General features: G+C 40.5%; 1 protein-coding gene and 1 long non-coding RNA gene across 5 annotated transcripts in view; one reads left to right on the top strand and one right to left on the bottom strand.

Annotated features, from left to right (window-relative positions):
• Positions 1 to 10,049, top strand: part of LOC111646236 (uncharacterized) — a 37,184-nt gene extending 27,135 nt beyond the window's left edge. The window contains exons 3-7 of one of the 2 annotated variants that reach the window (XM_023395685.2): positions 1,000 to 1,050; positions 4,811 to 4,983; positions 6,689 to 6,802; positions 7,923 to 8,080; positions 8,631 to 10,049. In XM_023395685.2, coding sequence (XP_023251453.1) covers positions 1,000 to 1,050; positions 4,811 to 4,983; positions 6,689 to 6,802; positions 7,923 to 8,080; positions 8,631 to 8,669 — 535 coding nt within the window. In that variant the 3' untranslated portion in view covers positions 8,670 to 10,049. The remainder of the gene's footprint in view (positions 1 to 999; positions 1,051 to 4,810; positions 4,984 to 6,688; positions 6,803 to 7,922; positions 8,081 to 8,630) is intronic. The other variant, XM_087170904.1, reaches the window with a different exon arrangement.
• LOC147817387 (uncharacterized) overlaps positions 4,124 to 12,402 on the bottom strand; it is a 9,946-nt gene continuing 1,667 nt past the window's right edge. Inside the window, exons 1-4 of one of the 3 annotated variants that reach the window (XR_015436432.1) lie at positions 12,146 to 12,396; positions 10,739 to 10,785; positions 8,525 to 8,652; positions 4,124 to 5,039 (exon numbers count right to left, since the gene is read on the bottom strand). This is a non-coding gene — a long non-coding RNA (uncharacterized LOC147817387). Of the gene's footprint in view, positions 5,040 to 8,524; positions 8,653 to 10,738; positions 10,786 to 11,853; positions 12,397 to 12,402 lie in introns of those variants that run through there. The other 2 variants (XR_015436430.1, XR_015436431.1) reach the window with 2 other exon arrangements.

The raw sequence follows: 12,402 nt of genomic DNA on the forward strand, positions 1-12,402 counted from the left end.
AAAAGGACAGAAAAAAACTGTTATTGCAGGTTAATGTAATACTCAGTAGAACTATAAGTGATCAAAATATAATGGTTAGTACATCTTCAATGCAAGTACATTGAACAGTATGCATACGTTTACAATGCAAATAAATCCTTGTCATGCGAGTAAAGCAATTGAATTGAATTGAATTAAATCGAATTGAATCAAATTGAATTGAACTGAGGGATTGATTAGAGTGAAATGGAGAGAGTGAGGTAGATTTAAAGAAAGAGAAAGCATGACATATAAATGAAAGAATGACAAAGACGGAGAGAGAGAGAGAGTGAGTCAGTGAGAGAGACAAAGGGAAACAGAGGGAGGGTGAGCAACATGGAGGGATTATTAGCGACTCTGTGTGGGGATTATGGAGGAATGCTGAGGTCTGACACACCAGAATGTGATCTCACTCTGGCTTAGTGTCACTTTTCTCTCCTCCACTTCCTCTGGTTTGTTCCACAGGTACACATCAGACTACCAGCCCATATAAGTTCACTCCTGTCACATCACTCACCTGCCTCTGATTCTCTCTCTCTTTCACACACACACACACACACACACGCTTTCACAGCTTGCCTCACCAACTTCACACATGGAGGTGTTCAGTGGGTAGTACAGTTGAAGCATGAGACAATTTCTATGGATTTTCCACCTTTGATGCTGCAGCAGAACAAATCCAATGTCTTTTTCCAGCTGGCTGGAGATCATGAACACTGTATTCTTTCCAGATGAAGTGATTGCACCATATAACTCTGTTGCAACTCTCACACACACACACACACACACACACACACACACACACACACACACACACACACACACACACACACACATCCTTTACACACTGACACACCAACCAAGCTTGCTGTTTGTTAAGACAAATATGTGATAGCCAAGTAAAAGTGTATCACGTAGTTTTGACAAATACTTTACTAACCTCCTCCTCTTTCTTTGTCTCTCTCTCCACCTCTCCTGCAGATCTGACTTTGACCTGGACTATGACAGCTATCACGAGGACTACTATGACAGGTACTGTCAGAAAGCTATGCATGGCAGCTCGCACACCTTATTGCTTGTCTGCGTGTCACAGGAGGCTAAAAGGGATGAGGCTAAAGCAGATTCTTCATCCCTGCTGTCTCCAGTAGTCTCCCCGCTTCCTGTCGCTGTCTGCCACACAGCTGTCAGTCATCCGGTCTTTGCTTACAATGTTGCCTGTTACTGCTCAACAGCCTGGAGCTCACCCGTCACATTGACACACATGCACACAAAGAAATGTGTGCACATAAACTAAAAAAAAAATCTGTATTTCCACATACACAGACAGGTGCACACTGAAACACACTCAGATTCTGGTTTCATGATGTGTCGTCCCGTTTGAGGTTACAGTGAAAATCTAAGATTCTACTCATTTTAAGTGTTTAGCTCAGTCTGCATTACATCATCCACTTAAGGCCACACATCAAGCTTTTCTTGTCTGATACAGCGTAAGACGACGATAATATAGAGATGTGTACTGTGTCTTAGTGAGTTGTTGGACCACCACAAGTCACTAGAACAGCTTCATTGCTCCTTACTGGCATAGATCTTCCAAGTTCCAAGTTTCTGAACTGTACTGGGGGGGTAACTACAGTTCTGCCAAAAGGTACTTCCTGACTTGGTGTTTTGGATGATGTCTAACACCACATGTGCCATAGTGCACGACTGGGTCGAGATGTGGTGACTGTGAAGGCAGAAGATCCTTTTCGTACTCATCAAACAGTTGGACTCACTTAATCAAGTTTTTGTTTTTTCCTTTAATTTGTCACCAGTCTGTATATCTGTGAAGGGTTTGATACATTTGTTCATCAGTAGAAATGCCTCAACAATTGAAGACTCAGTTCATTAGCATGAAAGCTAATAACCACTATATTGCCAGATATTTAAGATGAGACTGTATCGGTCTGCAAAACTGCTATTTTAAATTGCTATTATCTATTTGTGCTATGTGAGTCCTTATCAGTGTGTTGACAGTGTAACCAAACCCTGTCCCTCTCAGTCTAACGAGCAACCAGTATTGGACTGAAATTAAAAATTGAATTTCACTTAAAAGACCTTTTCTCTTTTGCATCTCTGAAATGAAAATGAAAATGACTACCAAACATGACGACCTCTATCGTAAAAATGTCACAGGTTACAAGTTACTGTCACGTAAGATTAAGTTCTTAGTAAATATGCAGTTTCAACAGCAATACATTAGGGTTATATAATTCCCCTTAAAAACACAGTAACTGAGCATATTGTCTGGGGCTCAGTTTGCAGTGTGTTAGAAGGTGAGGATACAGACTTGTGCAGTGCACAGTTAAGGGCAGTGGTTACGTGGATGAGGAAGTTAGACTGAGCTCTGTATTATTGGTCCTTCACTGAAATTGCTCAGGGACCTTCCTACATCCCCCAGGCCTCACTCATAAACACTCCACTCAGCACATCTGAATAAAAGCAGCCAGTCACATTGTACACACACACACACACACACACACACGCACACACACACACGCACACACACACACACACACATACACACACACAAACCTTATTCCATTGCCTTTCTCGTACTTATCGATGCTCTGTTGCTCTGAGTATTAACTGTCATCTTTTCTTTGTTTTTTTCTTCTTCTTTGGTTTGCTTTGCTCTGCATTTTTCCGTCTTTGGGGGGGGGGGGGGGGGGGGGGACACTCACCACTGATTTTTAATTTGTTTTTAACACAGTGCATGATTATTCCCCATTCTGTTGGCTAGCACTACTGACAGCTGTGTGTGTTTGTGTTTGCCTCTGGGTGCGAGTGGAATGGAGACTACGTGTGCATTTTTTGTTCCTGTGTTTGTTGTTTGCGCGCATCAGTGTGTGGGGAAGAGAGAAATTACTGTTTTTTTGTCCGCTGTCCTCTTGTGCGAACACGAAAGAAAAGTGTCTTTCAACACACAGATAACAGCTCGAGCTGACAAAGCTGCTTTTCGTGTGGGGTCTAATCCATAGAGACAAACACTCTCTCTCTCGCACACACTCCCACACTTTTCTGTAATCCTCACTCGTCTACAGTCTCTCATTGTCTGAGCTTCCATTCTCTGAGATGACACTTCAAAGCCGGTGTAACAACACATTGTCTAGCTGCCCCTGCAAACTGCTCTAAAGGACTTTAAACTCCCATAAGTCTTTGGTCTCTGTGTCTCCCCACATGGACAATGCTGCACTGTGATACCTGCGTGTCTGTGTGTGTGCTGTGGATGTGCTAAGAACACAGTCTGTGCAGAAATCCCCGTATCATGTAGAGAGGCTTCACAGAATATAACACAACAGAAAACAACAGAGAAAAACCTTTCAGTAAGCCGGCCTGCCTCTGACTGACTGGTTAACAGCTCAATCAGTAAATCTACATTACTGGCCGACTCAGAGTCCTTGCAGCTGACAGCTTGTCTCCCTGTTGCTGGCTTGTGATATACAGCAGAGGAGCTTTTCCCTCTCCTGGCTCCGCAGAAACCATTTAGGCTGTGTTCAGACTGTCCTCCATCCAGATATATCCACATTGTGACTAGATTCAGTTGGACTGCTGTTACAGTTTCTATTCTGTATCTGTGGTCAACTTTGTGACTCTTTTGGTCGTTTTGTTTAATCAAGTCCCTTAATCTGTTCATCAATTACAGCTGCTACAAATGCACAGAAACCTCAGTAAAAATCATTTATAGATGTTGTTTGCCCCAGGTCCTACCCTTCCCGCTAATGATTGGTTAGCTTTGATCCTGTGGCTGTGTTTCACCTGGTCATTGGGTCACTGACTCACCACATCATCTGTATTTCTATTGAAGCACACACACATGCACAAACACACAGTGTCGTTTCTGTAACCACTATAGAGTTTGACTGTGATACACCTCCTGTCACCGGCACTACAAGCTTGGCGAGGAGCTATTGATTGGCCCTGACAGAACCAATTACATTCAGTGACAGATAGAAACATGGAGCTGTCCACAGGGACGAAGCAATGCCAGCGCACGAGAGAGAGAGAGAGAGAGAGAGAAAGAGAAAGAGAGGCAGAGATAGAAAATAAAAGACAAATGAACATAGAATATCAACATCCATATTTATGTATGAGACGCATGAACAGCTGCTTTTCTTCATGGTATACATATCTTTTCTTTCATTTCTGTTCCTAGCTTGTATTTAAGTATGTTTTATTTAACTCTTTTTTTCATTTTACAAAAGTGCAGTCTAAAATGTTTAATAAAAGATCTTTTTCAAAATTCACAAAATGTTGATTAAAGTCATGAACTAACTTAGATTTTATCGTGTCCTATAAGTAAACAAGACTAATCTGACCAGGTGTTTGATTCCAGTTTTCTGTACAGTTTTCAATACTCTGTGCTACAGATACATTTTTTTTCTGTACCAAAAAAGCATTAACATGCATTAACAACTGAGTTACATACTCAGCCCTAGTTTAAGCATTGTAGCATGTTCTATATCAATCTAAATGGAGATTAAAGTGATGTTTTGAGTGTACACGGATGGCTTTAAATGCTTTGTGATTTGTTTATTCACAGAGAACAGATGGCTCAAACTATCTGCAGAATAATCATCATCTCTGCTGTCCATCTCCATGCTCAGTTTAGTCATTTTCATCAATATGTGGCTGATTATATTGTTTCCAGCTCCTTGTGAGGAGGTTCAGAAAAACACTTGCAACCACTTTCCTATACAAATTCAATAGACAGTTTGTTAAAATTAAAAAAAAATTGCATCTGCTGAATTTCCAGGGTGTATGACTACCAGCGTGTGCCGGCATCCTTGTCTCCTTTACACCTGGGACCCAGTCTGGCCAAGCGATCCCGCTCCTCTTCCTCCTACTCCTCCGGACACAGACGCAGCCGAGACAGAACCCACTCCAAAAGCTCCAGAGCCCACTCCACTAGTTCAACCACAGCCAAGTGTGAGTAATATGACTGCACAGCAAGTGAGATTTGATTAAAATAAAGCTGCTCAAAGCTGTTTTAAAAGAAAAAAAAGAAAAAACATCTTAGTTTTCATTCATTACAGGTTCAAACTGTTTGCCTAAAATTTGTGTTCATTTATTGCTTAATACTGTAAATACTCTATATGGCCAAAAGACATTTATGTAATCTTTGAACATGTATGTATATGCTGCTATAAAAGCCTCCCCTCTGAGGGTTTTCCACCAGATGTTGGAACCTGGCTGCAGGAACCTGCTCCCAAATTGGCCACTATCGATTAATTGTTTGTTTCTTTTTAATACTCTCTGATTTCAGCATTTCCAATGTGAGGATTTGTTGGTTTTCTCTGTTTTATGTTGTTGTAACCCGAATAGCTTTGGTTTTGGACAGTTGCTTAGACAAAACAAGACATTTGAAGATGTCACCTTGGACTGATGTCATGTGATCGACATTTCCTGCTATTTTTGGATGTTTTATAGGCAAAGCGATTTAATCAATATTTAAGAAAAGAAAAAAAAATCAACTGATTAATCAGTAATGAAAATAAGTGTTAGTTGCAGCCCAGTATGTGGTGGTATCAAGATGCAAAAAAATGCAGCCTTAAACCAAAAGACCAATAGTGTCCGCATACTTTTGGCCAGATAGTGTACGTCTGATAAAGAGCAGTCATCCAGGTGCTTCATACACAAGAAGCTATGGGCTCATTTGGTCATTTGCATCTAATCCTTTCAGTATAGCAGTCACAGAAAAATATGCTGTGTGTAGTTTACACACATGGTTTCTAGGAAGGTCAAACAGCTTTTTTAAATTGTTACTTCCTTTTCACTGACGCTGCTTTCATGAGACAGACTCGAAAAATTAGCTGTATTCACTGCTATTCACTGTGTCTGCTTGACACCTAAATCTCAGCCTAAGTGGCAAATCAGAAAGACAAATAAACCCTGTACATGCTGCCACAATAGTTCATAACATCAAATATGATAATAAGATGGACTGTTAAGATAAAAAAAATATATATATATATTATTTATTGTTATTATTATAATTATTTATTTTTAATAAATTTAAAAAAACTGTTTACTTTGCATGCATCTTTCATGGCAGCATTTTTGAAGTAATAGTTTGACATTTGGACTTAGTGAGAATTACATGAGAATATTGATACCACTCTCATTTTTGCATGGCAAATACAAACCTGGAGCCAGGAGACAGTTGGTTTAAAGCGTAGCATAAAGACAGCGACATCCCAGAATCTCAGGGTGACAACAAGACTCCAATTGTTGTTCTCTGCTAGCAAAAAGTCTGGCCCCCCATGAAACCACTACTTGTCATTTCCAGGCTTTGTTTTTTGTATGGCTTAAACAAACAAGCTATAAGATGTTAATTAATGAGTTTTGGAGGAGCTGGTAGGTAAATTCTGTTGCCTTGGGACAGAGCCAGGCTAACTGTTTCGCCCTGTTTTCAGTCCTTATGCTAAGCTTAGCTAATAAGCTGCTCCCTCCAGCTACATACAGTATGAAGCATGCAGATATAAGAACGGGATCAATGTTGTCAATCTTTAGAATATGAAGTGTGTTCCCCAAAACTATTCTTCTCTCTATTCTGAGGTTGTGTACTTTCTTAATGTCCCACACTCTCTCTCTCTCTCTCTCTCTCTCTCTCTCACTCTCTGTGTCCCTGCAGTGGGCATGGAGGAGTTGCAGGTGATTAAAAAGGAGCTGACTCTGATAAAGACACAGATCGATGGGCTGCTTGACAGTCTTGACAGGATGGACACACAGAGGAATGACCACAAAGGTGAGACGCTCATTCAGGAAGACAGTGGAGGCAGCTAGGCGTGAGAATGAACGATGGATAATCTATTCGCACATCAAAAACATTTTAAGTTGGACTCCAGCGGTATGCCACTTTCAGATTTCGGCTTGATTAGCTCCAACACTCGCGACCCCAATCAAAACGATTCAGGATCTGTGCCGCAGGGCGACTGGGGGATGGGAATGCTCTGCACCAGCGGAGCCACTCCTGTTATACCTGACAAATCAATTATTTTACTACAGTCAGGATTTTTTTTTTTTTGAAAGTTGAATCAAAGGCAAAATCAGCTGGAGTAGGGCTGTCTGGATTTGTGGTTGTGAACAAATTATGGAACATGCTGAACAAACAGTGTGGTTGAGGTATCTGACTGATGCGACTTCAGAAAACGCACAACTATCAAGGCCTTGAGGATGACAGCGGCGGGAAGAGCTGCTGCTGCCCTCATGTGGACATTTAAACAGAATACAGTAACTACCAGCTCAGGGACTGAACAGCACAGAGGTTTATTATCCCCCCTAAGGAAATTGCTTTTACTGCAATCTTAATTAAACTGATCGTAAACTGAAACACAATTTACACCTTCTCCTCACCGTGTCCTCAGTCACTTCTGCACTAAAAAGTTCTTGTTAAAAAAACAAAGACAGTGCTTCAACCTTGAACCTAGAGGTCATTATCATAACATCAGACTGAATGTACAAAGTTGACAGTTTATTAAGAAGAGAATGTGACTAGTGCAGTTTAGCAGCTGTGGATGTACACCTGCACAAAAGTGTGTATGCATATGTGTGTTCTCCTATCTACTTTCAATGACCTTGGGCGATTGATAGCACTCATCTTCCTATTCATTTATCTCCGGCTCACCTTGATTCCCCTGTCCCTCACTATCTAGCCCTGCTGTCTCTCGTTTCCCTCTCCCTATCGCCTCATCTGTCCTTCATCCTGTCACTCCCACTCTTGTTTTCTGTCATCTGGTACAAAGTCAGCGGGACGTGGGCAGACATTTTTGTCTTTGACCCACATTAAAACATGTATTTTCTTCAGGACTTAAGATCCAAACCAAATTCTTCTCCCTAAACTCCATGTGTTCACATGTGTGGTGTAGGGTCTCCCCTGAGAGAGGACAGTCCAGCTGGCTCCCTGTACGCTCTGTCAGCCAGCAGCCCAGAGCACTCCCTGTCCTCCCTCTCTCCACCCAGCTCCCGCCATCGAATCCACAGGGAGAACCCTGACCTGAGGGAGCCTGATGATGACCACCACACGGTAACTGCATCATAAGACTACTGTATGTGTACTTTTTCAAGAATGACTAAAAAGTGCATCGGTGAGGGGCCACTCGCCTGGTTTCTGGTGATATTATCAAGATTCATGAGAAAGGTCAAGAATGGTGCAGCCGCCATTTTTTGCTAATTTGATTTAAGCAGTGGCTCTTTGTCTGCCTGGGCCCCGTTTTGTGGATATAAAAGATATTACTGTACCTTGATTTAAGTTAAAACAGTAAAAGAAAAGAAAAAAAGAAAGACAACTGACAAATAAAAAAATGTCCAGACACTAGATTTGAATTTAAACCTTAAATCGTATTTTAAGAAATTTTTCTTTGGCTGTAAAGTTACACAGACAAGACAACCACATGTTCCTGTCTTATGACGCATGCACACATGTAACAGCTACTGAGACTGAGCTACTGTGAAATCAATTCATACTTACATAATGAAATTTATTTTAGTCATTGTGAGCTTGCAGTTTGATGAAATGTCTCTTTGTTTTTTTCTCCCTCACTGTCCCTGTCTCGCTGTTTGTCTGTCCGTCACAGATGAGCAACCACAGCTCTGACCCTGAGGAGGAAATATGAGGAAGGAAAATGAGAAGAAGTATGAGACGTGGATTAAGTGCCAAACACTGAGGAAGAGAACGACAACCATCACCAAACCAACACTCATCACAACACATATCAGAGGCTTCATTCCCCAACTGGGCATACATATCAGATAACACAATACATTTAATTGTGTCACAGGCGCTCGGTTTCTGTGACTGTACTGAAAGGAAAAACACTGACACAGCCTGATACACACACATACATACATGCGCTGTAGATCTCATTGACTGGAAATTGTTAGGTTGGCCTGAGAGAGGGAGAAGGCATGATCCCATCTAGAAAATACTACAACTGGTAGCAGGTTCATTTACCTTGAATTGAACCCATTCTACTGTACGAGTGGGTTTGCACAGACAACAGTATTCCAGTATTAATCCAAATATTGTTGTGTTAATCCAAATGTGACAATGCAGATCTCTGATTAAAACATTATGTAAGCAGCTTACCAGCTTATCTTATTCACATTAAAGTCTTCTTCTGAAAACAGGCAGCATATGTCGGTATCAGACTATATATAATTATTAATAATGATAATTTACGTGTAGTCATGAAGTTTTGCTAGAAGGGTGAGAAAGTTTCTGCTTAATGAAGGACCTTTAATTAGATATTGCACAAACAATATAAAAGACAGAAATACTAATGAATCGTGAGCCCTTATAAACCATGTAAACGGCTTAGTTTCATATTGTGTCAATTTCAGAATAAGGGTAAAGCTGGAATATCTGCGCTTGTACTTTAAAATGAAAAATCACCTCTCTGGATCTGCTGAAAGAAAAAGAAATGTGTACTCTCCCAAATTTGATCTTTCAAGTGGGCTTGTTATTGACACTGAACAAACGCTTTTTCTTTATTGTATACAGACTTTAGCTATTCAAAGTAAATTATAGTAATCCAATCACACTGATCATTCAGGAGAGACAACGTGTTTGTTTTTCTGCTTGTAAGTTTCAGTATGCTACTTCTCTGAGTGTAACCCTCTGAAAGAAATGTTGTAATGACCTTGTTCTGTCACACCTTTTAGATATACAAGTAGTTTCTCTACTTTAAATGTTTTAGAATGATGTTTCAATTCTCTTCCCCTGTGTATTTGGCACTTAAAGATGTGCAAAGGCCCAGGTCAGTGTGTAATATTGTGTATTATTGTAAAACTTAACTGTAATTGTTCCGCTGTCTGATTTTAATCTTGCTTTCCAACTTCTCATATGTTTCTTCTTTTTTGTTTTTGAAGAGAACTGTGATGTTATTATAATTCTTATGGTGTTACATGTTTTTGTTTGCAATATTAAGATAAGCCAAGTGGAAATACTCATTGTCACAGTAGTAAATGTATTTTCATACTGACTCTATAATGCAGTTCATGGTGATGTGTGTGTTTTTATTCTGAAAGACCAAGATGGATCAAGTGAAAAAGAAGCAAACACTTCAAGAAAAAATTGTGAAACTAGTACTGCATATTGTTTATGGCACTAATCGAAAGTCTGCAAACTGTATATGAAGAAAATCAAATATATCTTACATTAATTGAACTGGGGAGTCAACAGGCTGACGAGGCTGATAATGGTAAATATCACCTTGCTTGCTTGGAGATAGTGGACCACTGGATCTAGTGATCGTATATCTCTTTGAACTTACAACACCTTTTTTTCCTCAGCACTCACATGGTCACACCAAAGATCAGTCTGAGCCTCAGAAGCAGTAGCACACAGTAGTACTGCATCCATTGCTTTGAGGAATGCTAGGTGTGATATCAGCACAGTGAACCAGACTCAGACTAGAGTATTTTCTACCCAAAACACATTACCCATGCAGCACTGAAGAGACTCTAAAATCTAAACCTCTGTCAGTGTCATAATCCAGGTCAGGGACAGGTCAAGATATGGATTTACCTCAGACAGTTGATTACAAAAAAGAAAAGATGCCACTATAATCTTTTCAGTCCGTCATTCTTATCAACAGCACATCCTGTTGAGTCACTATACACAGAAACAAAATCAGACACATTTTGTACAAATCTGAAAAAAACAACAAATGAAGAGTCTCACCAGCAGCCTCTGCACCACCAGCTGTCTCTCTGGAAAGCCAGCTTAGCCTTAGAGAGATAAATGAGAGAGGAAGGGCCAGGTTTATAAAGCTGTGGTGCTCAGGCCACACAGGGAGAAAATGGATGATGCCAATAACTGCGAATTGGTTTTTATTACCCTTGAAACAACATTTTGGTGTAGCACAGAATCTGAACATGCTTATGTGTTATTATTGAGCTGGGCAAGTACTTTATAGAAAACACAGAATGTACACAGTGAAGTGCGGACAGGTGTGACTGTCGTTGCAAGTCCATTAAAATTAAAACAAGTCGCACAACTCTTCTCCTGCAAAGGATTCCTGCATCAGGAGATGCAGTTTTGAATCATTCATGTTAATTGTTGAGAGTAATTTATTCCTTACAACACTGTCCTAACCTGAGTAAGTTCAATTCACCGATGAAGACAGTGGGATATGGCCGAAAGCTCTGGTAATGGCTAAGAAAGTGGACTTTGCATTTAAAATATTTACCACACAGCTGTCTTATAGTTCATATCATAGACTTTTTGGACAGCTGTATCTGAGATGGAAAAATATCATGTAAAATATTACCATAGTCTCAGTTTAGCAGGAGGTGGTTTCTCTCTCTTTGCACCACAAAAACAATCTAAATATGGGAGATTGAAGTCGCTTCATTAGGACATTCTCATTCAATAAAGCATGTTCAGAAATAGCACTGCAAGTCACCAAATACCACAGCCAGATAATTTTCCACTGTGCACAAATTTTTTCAAATGTTACCACATAATGTAATAATCAGCGATGCACATTGGACCACTTGAAGCACATTGCTGTCTTGGGATAAAAAGTCAACATGTGCCGAAAACCAGAGTTTGATGCGTGAAAATCAGAAGAAACCGCAAGAGTACTTCACAGACATTAATTACATTAATAAATGCAAAGTTGTGCTTGTTATCCACTTTTAGCCCCAAACGACCCCCTCAAATCAAATCTACTATTATACTCACTATCTTACAATACCCTTACCTTACTAACCGATACAGTCTGGGGGTCCCTACCTGGCCCCCTGGTAACTCGACCCTAGGTGTTACACTGTAAAGCCTCTAGAGAAAATTACCTTCTGTTCTACACCTTTTGGTCCCCTTGTTATCCTGTCTGACCACATGTCTGATCACATGTCAGGAACTGACAACTGTATAAGTGTCCCTGGGCCCTTTACTCGGGGTCAGTCTATTGCCTCAGACTGACTCTCTGTCAGTAGGCTCACCGTATCCTGGAATACCAATACACTCTACAGCAAACTTGGAATTAAGGACTAGTGAATTTTCTTCAACATATCACATGTCTGTTAGTGAATTAATTTGTAGAATTCAAGCAGGAAGCTGTAGGTTGAGTATTGTGGGTTTCACCAGTCGTGTTCCTCTGCATGAGCCTTGGCCTCAGAGCAGTCCACCGTGATCATCCATTTCTACTAAGTTCAAAGTGCTGAGTGCAAACTGTGACAAAAAGGAACTGTTGCACAAGCGGATCTTCTGTTGACAAAAAGATAAGCACATGCAAGGGTGACAGGATAAAAGTCTGACGCTGTTTAACAAACCATAAAATCACATTTAACACTGCTGACCCTGGTTTTAGTCATTTGTGCACATGAGTGCGAACAGGCTGC

This window comes from Seriola lalandi, unplaced genomic scaffold (assembly GCF_002814215.2).
Source record: "Seriola lalandi dorsalis isolate HSWRI2012SDOR001 ecotype SW California unplaced genomic scaffold, Sedor1 jcf7180002054968, whole genome shotgun sequence".
Taxonomy (NCBI): Eukaryota; Metazoa; Chordata; class Actinopteri; order Carangiformes; family Carangidae; genus Seriola; species Seriola lalandi.